Source organism: Scophthalmus maximus, chromosome 8, assembly GCF_022379125.1.
Source record: "Scophthalmus maximus strain ysfricsl-2021 chromosome 8, ASM2237912v1, whole genome shotgun sequence".
Lineage (NCBI taxonomy): Eukaryota > Metazoa > Chordata > Actinopteri > Pleuronectiformes > Scophthalmidae > Scophthalmus > Scophthalmus maximus.
Window position 1 is genome coordinate 7,072,331 of NC_061522.1, and position 13,161 is coordinate 7,085,491.

General features: G+C 43.5%; 1 protein-coding gene across 5 annotated transcripts in view; it reads left to right on the forward strand.

The window, feature by feature from the left end:
- Positions 1-13,161, forward strand: part of lrba (LPS responsive beige-like anchor protein) — a 173,703-nt gene that overhangs the window by 151,874 nt on the left and 8,668 nt on the right. For all 5 annotated transcript variants that reach the window (XM_035637809.2, XM_035637807.2, XM_035637811.2 and 2 more), the window contains 5 exons: positions 2,768-2,857; positions 4,981-5,158; positions 6,823-6,888; positions 8,621-8,776; positions 11,243-11,410. In XM_035637809.2, coding sequence (XP_035493702.2) covers positions 2,768-2,857; positions 4,981-5,158; positions 6,823-6,888; positions 8,621-8,776; positions 11,243-11,410 — 658 coding nt within the window. The remainder of the gene's footprint in view (positions 1-2,767; positions 2,858-4,980; positions 5,159-6,822; positions 6,889-8,620; positions 8,777-11,242; positions 11,411-13,161) is intronic.

Consider the following 13,161-nt stretch of genomic DNA (forward strand, 5'->3'; position numbering starts at 1 on the left):
CCTCACACCAGTAACACAACACAGAGCCCCGTCTGAATTGTATAGTGTGTGCGTAATTCGGCAGAAGACGGGAAATGTACCCACGCGAATGAACCTGCTTTGACCAAACACAAGATCCGCTGGTTTATTTTCTTTGGACAAAATACCCCTCACCGTATTTCATAATTTTTTTTCTCACAGTATGGACATCTTAAGCTGAAGATACAGAATGTGTGGCTGTGCTGTTTGTCAGAAATGCAAGGCCAACTTTTTTGCTCTGTTCATGGAATCAATGTTGCTGGGTTGATTTGCATAACAACAGCCTGTTTTACATGGTTATCCATCTTGTCTAGTAGCTGAGTAAATCAAAGGGCAGGCTGGGACATCTGAGCCGAGGGCGTCGCAGCCATTTAAATGTATAGAATATAGAAAACCTTCATCAGACACGGGCCAGCGCCTCCAAAAGAGATTGGCCTTGTGGATGGCCCTTCATATAATCACCTGAGCATCGCATTGGCACAGAGGGAGAGGACGTGCTGACCTACACTCCACCACTCTCCGACGTTCCACGGCCGCATAAATGTCAGCGCCGAACTTAATGAAGATAGGTTGAGTGGCTTTGAGGAGTCTCTTCTACACATTAGCCTAAGCAAAATGCTCTTGCTCTGTAGGCGGAGGAGAGGGGAAGGCACTTTGACCTTGAATGATGCACTGGTGTCCTTTCACTAACAAACCAACTGTGGCAAAGATGGAGGACGTTAGGATCTGTTATGATCCGTGTTGATGAGGTGTTCTGATCTTTATCTTTGTGTTAACTGAGGGAGTCTATTCAAGAACAAGTGTTCACATGCATCACATAGGGGACGCATGTTTTTTTTTCTGATCTGACATGCTTGCACTCATGCATCTGTTAAGGTCAGCATTGAGCTCTATAAATATAGTTTTGGCTCGAACACAAAACCACAGGCACGAGCTGCGAAAAAAGGAGACAATTTTAAATTCTTCTCTAAAAGTTTCCAATCTGTTGAGCCAGTACCAAACTACACAGACTGCTCCTCTTTGCTTTTGCTTTCATACATTATCAACCCCCCCCCCCCCCCCCCCCCCCCCCAAACATAATCCTTTTCTGTTTTACCTCTCTTTATCGCTTTTATTCTTGAGGCGCTTCTAGTCGGTGTAGTGGGGAATGTATCTCACACAGTGGAGGATTTCTGCTTATTCTTCTGCTCAGAAAGATTAATGCAGGTAAAAAAAAAGGGCCGCGAGCAGAGTGCAAAACTTAAAGTACACATACATTAGATAAGATGACAAAAAAGAATATGATATCCTTGGTGTTTAAAAATACTCTTTTGTTGTGTGACTCTTGACCCTCCAGAAGCTTCGAAACCTTGTAAAAGACAGTTGAGATCTCTCGGGTCTCTGGTTAGTTTCAGACAATGGGTATGAGCAGACTAACTTCCCAACCTTTTTTTCTCATGGAAATACCATATGCAGGCCTCAGCCATGAGCTCATTCTCCCAGGCCTGGCCAAGTCGGACTCAAACGTCTCAGCCTGCACACACGCACACATGCACACACGCACACACACATACACACACACACACACACACATACACACATGCACACACATGCACACACACACACACACATGCACACACACACATGCACACACAAGCTGTCACTCCCACACAGACAGTCACAGTGCACACCAACATACTGACAGGTCTGTCATAATTCTGTGTTGGCCATTTTTTTTCTCTCTGCCTGTCCCTTTTATAAGACATCTATCATGATGGATCTGTTTCACAAGAGGATTTTCTTACTCTGTGATTTGTGCCTCATGCCGTTGCTTTTGTGTTTTTTGGACGTGTTTGTGTAGAAATATTGTTGCAAGTTTCAATGTTTTTTTTAGGTTTTTTTTTATCTTTGGTCCTGCACCAAATTTTCATTTGTAGTATTTTTTGGAACTAATTTTGATTACTGCCTTGTTTTCTCTGCCTAGATTTAGTTGAAGGCAATTATGATAGTCAGTAATTATACTATTGCTATAATTCATTAGTTAATCACAACATATGATCTTTTTATAGTTTGTCATTTGTCCAGTATTATATTAACTTTTCTTTTTCCCTTATCTGAAACGGGAGGGTTTATTTCTTTTCTCTGAAAATGAATCCCTAGGGTACACAGCCCATTTGAAGAGTTCACCAAATTAGGTTATGGGCAAACAATCTATTTATTAATCAGATATATGCTGATGCTCGTTTTTGTTTTGCAGTAGTGTAGTAGAGTAGTGGGACACATTGCCACAGCCCTGTACATTTGTGCGGGTGTGTTCCCTCCCGTGCTAGTTGGCCTGACAGTGAGCTGTGTGATGATGTCCAGGGGCTGCTCGGCCGGCGTCTGCTCTGACATTTATGGTCCTATACCTCTTCATTAACACCACCTAACCAGCCTACACACCCGCCTGCCCCAGCCCTCCTCTGATTCTGTGTGTGGCTGCGGAGGATAAATTGGCGTGTGTGTGTGTGTGTGTCCGACAGTCAGTGAAAAACTATGTTTACATGTGTGAGTGTGTACGTGTGTGCCTGAACACAAGTGCGATGTTTTTTTCCTCGCGGTTTGAACGTAGAGAAATAATATGATAGGATAGAATGGGACCATGTTAGACATATAAATCACACCTTTTTTTAATTAACACACATAAAGTTGTAATGATGCAAGAAAAGCTGAAATGAAAAACGTTAATAATGTCTCGTTTTCCTCCTTCCTCTCGTTTTCACCCCCTCAGGCTGTGGAGTCTCAAATTAGGAGTTTTGGACAGACCCCCTGCCAACTGCTCATCGAACCACACCCACCCAGAAGCTCAGCCATGCAAGTGGTGAGTGGAGCACACACATTGCAACAGATAATCTCAGAAAATACCTAACGTTTCTGTCTGAAAACACTCAGACAGATCAGTAGCCAGCGGAGCTACAGTCTCAACTCTTGTGCCGCCTGGTAAATGCTGTCTCTGATTTCTGGGCTGCCCTGATGTTGGCAGCGCTTTGCTTCCACACAAGTCTTATTTCTCTGGCCCTATTCTTTTCCTCCCCCCGTGTAGCCCCTGTCCTCTCTCTCTCTCTCCGTCCACAATTGTGGGAAAGTAAGGTCTCGGGTTTTAAGGCATCTCCTCGCTCATCATTAGCGAGGTGTGTGTGAAAGGGGAGAGATTGCAAGCATTCGTGTGCACGTGTGTCAAGTAAAAGGTTTGCTGGAAACCTGGGTCTGGGCCAGACTTTCCACCTGAGCTGGAAGCCGAGATCAGCGAAGGAGAGCAATGAACAGCGGCCCTGAAGTGACGGCTTTTTAAGGGGCACGGAGTGCAGTCAGAGTGCCTGCCTGTGATGGGCCGAGGGCCCCATGAGTCCCTATTAGTGTGGTGTCCCTGTGGCGCTGACAGCTGGCTGTAGACCACCACCCAGCGCACACATGCACACACAGACAAACTCAGACTGGGGCTTTGAATCTGCCACACTGACTGTATGGGCAAATTCTTATATGAAAGGATTTTTTTGTTGTTGTTGTTTTTAGTGCTCCACATTTAGTTTTCCAACATACTATTCAGTCACATTTTCGAACGCTCGCCACAGCTCCATGTTCCTTCCCAGCGTCCTGTTCTCTTTGCCTTTTTAGATGCTCTCGCTCTTTACTTTCTCTCCACCCTCTCGCATGTGAGTGTGTTGTCAGTGTGTCGGCATCCTCCCGCGCTGCTGGTAATGATACTGTCAGTGCGTCTGGTTACCTGTCAGACGCACCGGATTTGCTCAGATCTGTTCCTGATGTTAAACACTGATGTTCCTCTTCTTTACACGCGAGGAGGGAAATGGCTCCGTGTTCGAGCTGCTTAGTACAAACACTCGCTCTTCGTAAGCTCCTGTCCAACCGGAGGAAACTATCTGATAGGTCAACGACATCACTTCTTTGTTTGTAGTTGTTCTCTGTGTATAAGTGAAGAGTTTAATGGGACATATTGTTTTTCCTCAATGTTTCGTACTTTTTTGAAAAACGAATTACTCGATTCATCAGTGATTCGTCATTATAGTCATGTAAGTTCAACAAAAAAGCTCCTTCTGTTTTGTCATTCATTTTAATCTCTTTGGGATTTTGACTCAAACTAAGCAAAGTGAAGAAGCCACCTTTTGTCATTTTCTGGTCATTTTAGCCCCCAAATTATAGATTAATAGTAAAAACAATCATCAGGTTATTTGTCAAAGGAAGTCCTACCAAGAAGGAAACAGAAAAACATTTTCTGTATTATTTAACACAAAGAGGGGGGGTCAAAATAAAGGAAACACCATCATAACAAGTGTCTTAATAAAGTGTTGGGGCCGCCACATGGCACTAGAACAGCTTCAGTGAGCCTTTGCTTTGATTCTACAAGTCTTTGACCTCTACTGGAGCATTAAACATATTATGACATATTTCCTCGTTATATCAGAATCTCTCATAGCTGCTCGTTGGGTTGAGATCTGGTGACATCGAAAGCATATGATTCACACCGTTTTCTGACTCATCGAACCACTCAGTGTTGGGTGGGGGCATCGGCGCCCTGTCTCTCCACCCATTTTTCAGTCATTTCCTTTGATTCGTCTCCTGTCCGCAAAGCCGAAGCTACTTAGGTTTCCTATTTTTCCTGCAATGTTTGTTCGAAGGTGATCTCTTACCTTAACCTTCCTAACTATACAAAAAGCCTCTTTTTCCGAGCTTGTCTGTGCTGCATCAATACTTGCTCACTGCGATCCTACTCAAGCTTCCTAATTATCTGTCTTTCCTTCTCTTTCCTCTCTCTCCCTCTGTTTCGTCTTCGTTAACACCGACCGTGGGCGCTTCCCTCGTCTTTTTTCTTTTCTTTTCCTATTCGTTCAACTCTTTGTCTGCCGCCACGTACCTCGGCTTCCCCTCCCTCTCCTCCCTGCGCTCCGCTGTCCATCCCCGGGGCTTGAACAGTATCTTCTCCTGCAGACGCCGCTGATGTTCACGGAGCAGATGCAGCAGGATGTTATCATGGTGTTGAAGTTCCCGTCAAACTCCCCAGTGACCCACGTGGCAGCCAACACCCAGCCAGGCCTAACGTCAGCCGCCATCATCACCGTCACCGCCAACCGCCTCTTCGCGGTCAACAAATGGCACGGCTTGGCAGGTGAGAAATCGATGTCCATGCACACGTGCGGTACAGTATATTAGGCTGGTTTGCACTATTAAAAGATACATGTAAGTAAAACGATGTGTTTTGTGATTTTAAGCCAGTGTGATTCTGCGTCAGATTAACTAGGCAGGTTGAAATAATCATTTACTACCACAGGATTATTTTCATATCTCCTCTGCTCATCTCTCTCCTCCGTTACTTGGTGTCTATTTAATCTGAGGATTGACCCGTCTTGTCTCTGAAGGACGGACATTGATTTGGGAGACAGTTGACTGTGTCTACGGGGTAGCAGTATCAAATGTGACACATGCAGCAGCCAGCATTAGGTCTCACGTCCACCTCCATACATCAGCGGCTCACCCCACAAAACCTTATTTACTCAACATCCATCCCACGCTGGAAGAAACATTAAATTTGATATCTTTGAGTTTATGGGGATGAAGACTGATCTGTTTGCGGGAGAATCCAACCTCATCCATGCGCACCACAGACCAGACTGATGAACCTAAATTGTTTAGTGAGCTGGCATAATAAACAAAACGTGTTCTCGTTCACAAGAAGCTCATTAATTGCAAGGATTTCTTCTTCATGTAGCTGTTAGAATAGATAAAGGAGAAAAATGGAAATGGGTGCAGATCCAAGCTGCGTTCCCAGGTGCAGGACAGCGAAGCATGCCAACAATAGAAACGTAGAGCGATTCCAACTTTGTTCATGAGCACATTAAAAAGCAACACAATGCTGCAGACATCATTCACATTACTCTTTTGCTTTTAGAGTAGATGGACAATGCACATAGTGCTCCATTAAAATTAAATACTGCACCAGTGTTTGTGTTTATAATAAGTTTTTGTATCTAAATAATAAAACGGGTGCAACAATCGATAAAGATAAGTTACAGTGTGGTTATACGTTGAGGTCAACTTCTCTAATGTTAGAATTCACTCCGTTTCTCAGTTTTATGTTTTTGTAAAGTGAACGTCTTTGGGGTGTTGCACTGTTGATGATGTGGAGAAGCAGCCTTGAGCTCTTAGAAATTGCGAGTCATATTTTTCTGAAATTTCATGAACTGAAAAGATGATTGATCAGAAAAATAATCATCTGGTTTGTCCATAATGAGTACAATGGTCAGTTCAGTGCTACTCAGAGGAATTACTTCTGTGATTATCTTCTATTATTGTTAATGTTACATTAATGTTACAAACTCGAAAATGGACAAAAGACATCTACTTCAGCTCAGAGGATTGTGATAGATTTTTTAAAATATGAAATAATTATGAATTGCAGCCCTACATCAAATGTCCTGAGCATTATTCATTACCAATGGTCTGATATAGAGGCTATTTTATACGTTCTTCAGTTTCCAGTGCTGACACAGTGGTGTGTGCAGATTATATGAAAATATAACAGCTGCCTAGAGCAGTGACTTGATTGTGCAAAAGAAAGGCACATTGTAGCACAGGAATCATCTCTTCTGTGGCCTTGGTGGCTTTTTTTGACATAATTGATGTCTAATTCGTGGAAGAACTTCTGGGCCAAGTCGCTGACACTGACTTTATGGTTATAATTTTCAGTGTTTTATAATGAACGGGAAAACCGGCGTGTCCTTCCCAAGGCCACATGATTACAATATTAATCCAGTCTGTCTTCCTCTCTGTCAGGTCATCAGAGCTCAACGGTGCAGGACCAGCAGTACCAACTTCCTGTGGAGATTGACCCGCTGATAGGTATGCTGTCCTTTATGACTGTGAAAGAATCCACATATGTGCACATTCTTTACATAGTGTGCGCTTATATATGAACGGAACATTTTTTTTTTTTGCGTGGATTTATGTGTGATTACTGGTGGCATCTTGGTGACTCATGGCAGTCTGCGGTGCCGTGTCCCTGGACAGTAGATTAGAGTTGTTTCTCAGCCTCTGCCCCAGTTCACTCCTCGTGATATAGCCCCTGCTCTCACACTAAACCATTTGCATGCAAATTGGAATGCAATGAGCTGTGGCCTAGGCCGGCATTTCATCATCAACTCCCCCTCTTTCTCCCTCACCGTCGTCCCTTCCCTTCCCTCCCTCCCTTTTTTGCATCCTCTTTGGTTTAATTTGAGCGGAGGGAAAGGACGCGTGTCAATGGAAATGAATATGAATGTGGTAATAATGTGTGATTGAGAATGCACGGCGGACGCCTGTCAGGACAATATGGGCGCCTCTCATCCTTCACGACTTGTTGATGAGCAGGAGAAGAGTGCCGAGCCGCGGTGATGTATGGGATGCGCCGGTGGAGCAGGGAGAGACCAGCCACTTCTATCTGCTCCCTGCCTTCGCCTCCGTCGCTTTCCTGCAGCCCCCTTTCGCGAGGGGGGCTGTTCTTTCTCTGTGGAAGTTGTGGTCACTCTCTGTCTCACCAGGGCTATTTCACACAATTTTTTTAACAACTCTACTTCTGAAAATAACCAGGCTTTAGTCTCGCACATTCATCTTTATCGGCACGCTCACTTGTCTCTCTGCCTCTCGGTAAAGGCAGGATCCCAAAAAAAAATGTCTTTGCATCAGCATCTATATATTCAGTGCAAGTTTTATAGTACCATTACAGTGTGTGTGAGTGTTGTTGTTGAATGCACACTTTTCAGGCCAATTTAATCCTCTAAATCTTTAATAATTTTAGTTTATCTCCTCTTTTGATTGACTTTTTTCTCCCGTCATACATTTAGACATTGTACTGTGATGATGTGTTTTTGTCTGTGTGGGAGCGTGTCTATGTTTTGAGGGCAGTCGAGGGGAATTTTTGTGCCTGTCAGTAATATATTTACACTGTTTGCATTCCTGGAGGAGTCTGAACTAAACACAGTAAATTGAGGATGAGTGCTCAGCCAACTGTGGCTTGGGGGAATGTTAAAAATGGGTTGAAATATTAGTTGTAGCGGCGATACTGGACTTTCTCAGTTTCCATACTCGTCAAGTTTCCCTGACACCTGTTCTCCAGCGCTTTTGACCCCACCAAATAAGAAATACTTCACACTGGACATATCTCTCTAAAAACGGAAAAAAAATGTACCACTTACGGAAGGGAGAATGTCAATAAATTTGCTTCCTTACTAACCATTGGATAATTTACACAAGCAGATGAATTTGCAGTGTGTGCTCTCTGACTTGAGTGGTGTACATATTTTGTGAAGACTACGCACACTCTATCATTTCCCAGACTCTGAGACTCTCACGAACAATGTGGAGTCCTGTAAACTTAACCTCCAGGATGTTTTATGTGTTCTCCCACAAATCTTCTTTGCACTGTGCAGCGAGAAAAATTAAGTGGAGATCCGTCGGCGTGTGAGCTCTTTGAAAATAGCTGATAAGTAAACAGTAAATTGTGTGCGTTTGATTATAGATGTGATAGTTTTCCGTACATCTGTAGATTTTCGACATTTTAATCCTTCAGTTATTTTTCAATCTCTCTCCTCTCCAGCCAGTAACGTCGGCAGTCACCGTCGGCAGATCTCAGACCTGCTGGACCAGAGCATCCAGATCAGCTCGCAGTATTTCGTCATCACAGCCGACAACCGCTTCATCCTTCTGTGCGGCTTCTGGGACAAGAGCTTCCGCGTCTACTCCACTGATACAGGTACTGTACATCCCAAGTGATGTAATCGATTGGAGGTGTCATATGATCTGGAAAATCACCCAAAAAAAGCTTCTCTCTCTTACCACATCGCATCCAAAAATATTTTTAAAATCATCTTGAACATTAAATACTTTCTCAATATGTCTTTGTGTTTCAACTACAAAAACCTAAAACGCATTTATCAAAAACACAAAAACATAATTTGAAAGTTCCCAGCTCTCTTTATTGCTGGTATAGAATAAGTAGCTCTTTATTTTGGGATACATATAGCCACGTCAGAAATAATGAAAGTTGATACTAGGTTCATGATCTTGTGAAAATTGCCATGAACACGTTAGCTGTTGTAAATTTTTATTCTTACAGTAGTCTAAAAGCCCAGTGCTGCCATGAAATTCATTTTACATTCATTTTACCAAGAAGATAAAGCCTATTTTTTTTTATTTTGCGCCACTCTCAGGCCATGATGTCACCTCTGAACATCAGATGTCTCATAAACTCATAACCAGATTGCTGTGAAATAAGATGAACATATTACAGGCAATAACCTTTTTTAAAGTAAATGAACCTCCATGGGCTTTCCTCTAGCACCATCCTCAGGACACACCTCTTCTTCTCAGCCCCACTTCCAAGAAAAACAACAACAACAACAAAAAATCATTAGTTTTCTTTTGCCCAACACTCTATTATGTGATGTAAATGAACCTTGCAGCTGCAAGTAGCCTTGAGAATTTGAATATTTTAGATATTCGGTTCAATAACCGTTAGAGTTTACGGTCCCTGCTGTGTGTTATGCCACAGATGGTGTGCTCTGCCTTCCTGCACCATTGCTGCACTGTTTTGTAGCAGTCCCAGGGCAATTGTAAAAAAAATTTGCACAATTCCTTGGCACAGTAGGGCATTATTTTCTCATAATTTTTTTTCCAGTTCGAGGCATGTGTGCTGTCAACAGTTCATTGCAGCCGCATTTCCCTAAAGTCAGTTGTTCAGTTCAATAGATGAGCTGTATCATTTCTTTGAGACACGTTCAATTGTGGCACAAAATTTGTTTTCTTTTAAGAATTTTTTTTTCTGGATTCAGCTATTGTGTCAAGTTGTTGTTTTAATTTAGTCCAGTGCTATTTTGTCTAAATGCAGTAATGGTAAATGAAAGAAAGATTTGATATTGTACAGTCTTTCACAGTGGCATTATGTGTCTGAATGCCACACACATACACACACACACAGACGATCAGGTCAGGGGTCCTAAATGAAACTGTCTGAAGCTTCATCCCTGCACCCTGCCCCTCAGCTCTTCTCCGCAGCCCCATTGAGAGTATTCGGCACACATCTACACAACAAACCCAAATTCAATTTCCACAGGCCAGGCCCTCCCCGTCTTTTAACAGAGGAGGAAGGGAAGGAGGGACGGGAGTGCAGAGATAGCTCTATTGTGCGACTGCCACCGGGGTGCACGACTGGAACGTGAACACAGTTTAATCGCACACGCTCAACAGCTGCTACCGAGGTCCCCAAAGCCCCCAGGTTAAAGAACTGAGGGGTTTTATCAATTACAAGACCTGATTGGTACACGTGCACAAAACACATAGCCTCATACGCATGCATGCACACACATCCAATTTAATTATTTGTCTGTGTGCATTGTGTGTGTGTGTGTGTGTGTGTGTGTGTGTGTGTGTGTGTGTGTGTGTGTGTGTGTGTGTGTGTGTGTGTGTGTGTGTGTGTGTGTGTGTGTGTGTGTGTGTGTGTGTGTGTGTGTGTGTGTGTGTGTGTGTGTGTGCGAGAGCAGACGGGTGTTCGATATGAGGTGCATGGTAGCCATTATTGCCGCAGCCATCATTACTTATTTTCAATGTTTATAAAGATGTCAAACATTTTACATCTTTGATGTCTCTGTTCTTCGATGTAAGTTCCGCCCGTGACTCGCCCTCCCACCCGGGTTCATAACAAAACCTCATGTTTTCAGTGAGCTACGGCTTAATTATCCAGTGGACAGTGATTTTTGACACCCAGAACAGAAATGTCATGTTTCAAAACTGTTCACTGTTTGACTGCAAGAGGTCACACTGTGAGGAGCGTAATGAGTATTAGACAGCTAGACAGTGGAGCTGTGGTCTGGAAATCTGACAGCAATTAGACTCTTTACATATACACATGGAGTGCAGTGCATGTGCATGTGCATGGACACACACACACACACACACACACACAGAGTTGGAACAAATATTTATCCTTGTCTGGGAATTAGTAGAAGTCGGATGTTGTTGAAGAATTAGAGGAGCAGACAGATGTTCAACAAACACATGGTGTGGAGTTTTAAATAATTACTTCTCACAAAACATTCATACAAGGTTTTTGTCATTAAAGCACAATATGTAGTTTGTTGTTTTCTTAGTGATAAATGCATCATTCCTTCCCTGTTTGCAAACAAATTAATATTGATACTACACCTTTTGTGTGCTTGTGCAGGCAAACTGACTCAGATAGTGTTCGGGCATCGCGACGTGGTGACGTGTCTGGCTCGCTCGGAGTCGTACATCGGAGGAGACTGCTACGTCCTGTCCGGCTCCAGGGATGCCACCCTGCTGCTGTGGTACTGGAACGGAAAGCACAGCAGCATTGGAGAGAGCCTGGGCAGTAAGTATGAGTACACTGGCAAACCAGCCCGACACACACACACACACACACACACACACACACACACGGGTATCCTCTGAGTGCTCACTCTCCCAGACAGTGGTGACTCTGTGATTTACGGCCTCTCTCTGTAGAGTAACAACTAGTTTCGTGTGACCAGGCCAGGCCCCCTGCATACAGATTGGATTTCTCAGCACTGTTGCACCAGGAACAGCTTTCGATAATGTGCTTGAGATTGTGTGTGTGTGTGTTGTGTGTGTGTGTGTGTGTGTGTGTGTCTGTTTCAGAGACCAGATAAAGTGTGAGTGCATGTGTGCCTGCGTGTGTTTGTGTATGTGTGTGTGAAAGAGTGAGAGAGAGAGGGGGGGGGGGGGGGGGGGGGGGGGGGGGGGGGGGGGGGGGGGGAATCTGTCTTTAATGTGAGTGAAAGTGAGAGCCACTTAGAGACGCTAAATGTGATGTTGGGGGTCGTCGGCCGCCACGTGAAAGTTCACCACCGTCTGAGGGCCACGGGGTCACGCGAGTCGATAAAAGTGAAAAATGTCACGGGCCCTCCCTCATGTTACCATAACATATGGCATTACCCACGATCAAAGCATCGCACGCACATTGCTCAGGTCTCAGCCTCCTCTGCGCTAATTTGGCCGGCTTAGATCGACGTACACGTTGTTAAGTGATCTATTACAAACGGGCTGAAATTTATGACATCACGATTTGGTTAATAAGCCACATTGGCTTTTGATTTTTTTGGGGCAGCACGCAGATGATTGTCACTTACCTCATGTGCACTGATGTGGGAAGTTGGAAATCTAAACTTAAACTTAAAAAAAAAGAAAGAATAATTATATTTTTGAGTTGAAAACTAGGGATTAACATAAACCACTTTCTCATTCTCTGCCCTCTTTTTGTGTTCTTATATTTCTTTAATTTTTATTTTTGCTCAACAGAGAATATAACATAACAAGGAGTGAAACAGAAACACAGATATAAAGCGATATAAAAACAGATTTTATTTTACTAGCTGATTTTCAACAACACTGTGCCTTCTTCAGAGCTGTCCCGTAATCACCATCACAGCCTACCAGTTGTTTTTTACTGACTTTGACTGAATGTTGCAAAGTTACGCTTGGTTTAGACAAACTGCCACAAATAATCACATCACTGTGCTCCACATCCAAAGTACAACAATTTAACTGCATATTTTCTCAGAACGGACCGTCTTTTGATTGATTTATGGAATTATTATATGCCTAAAGGGGGCTCTTGTTTTTGTGTACCCATGCATGTGTTGTATATTTCCTTGTAAGCATGTGTGTGTGTGGCAGTCTAACCTCAGTTGGCTCAGTGCAGTTACCACGCTGTAGCCGGAGGAGCAGACAAAAGCAGTCGTCATCCCAACATCTCACCACCACAATGTGATGCTTCATTGCCCCAGCCCACAGGAGGCTCGCTCTCCCAGACATTAAGCTCTGTTGTACACAACACACACACACAAAATACATACATACAAGGCTGCAGACTTTTCTTTTTTCTTCTTCCAAACATGTTAACATTTAAGCTTCTCCACATACGCTTGTATCAGAGCATATGACGCACACACACACACACACACACACACACACACAGCTTTTCATGCATAATGCTTTGTAAATATCCCAGACACTTCATAAGCTTGACACAAATGCCTCAGAATGGCTGACGTGCACCAAAACTCACTTGAGCACATTTCCACAGACACCACTGCCACCTGC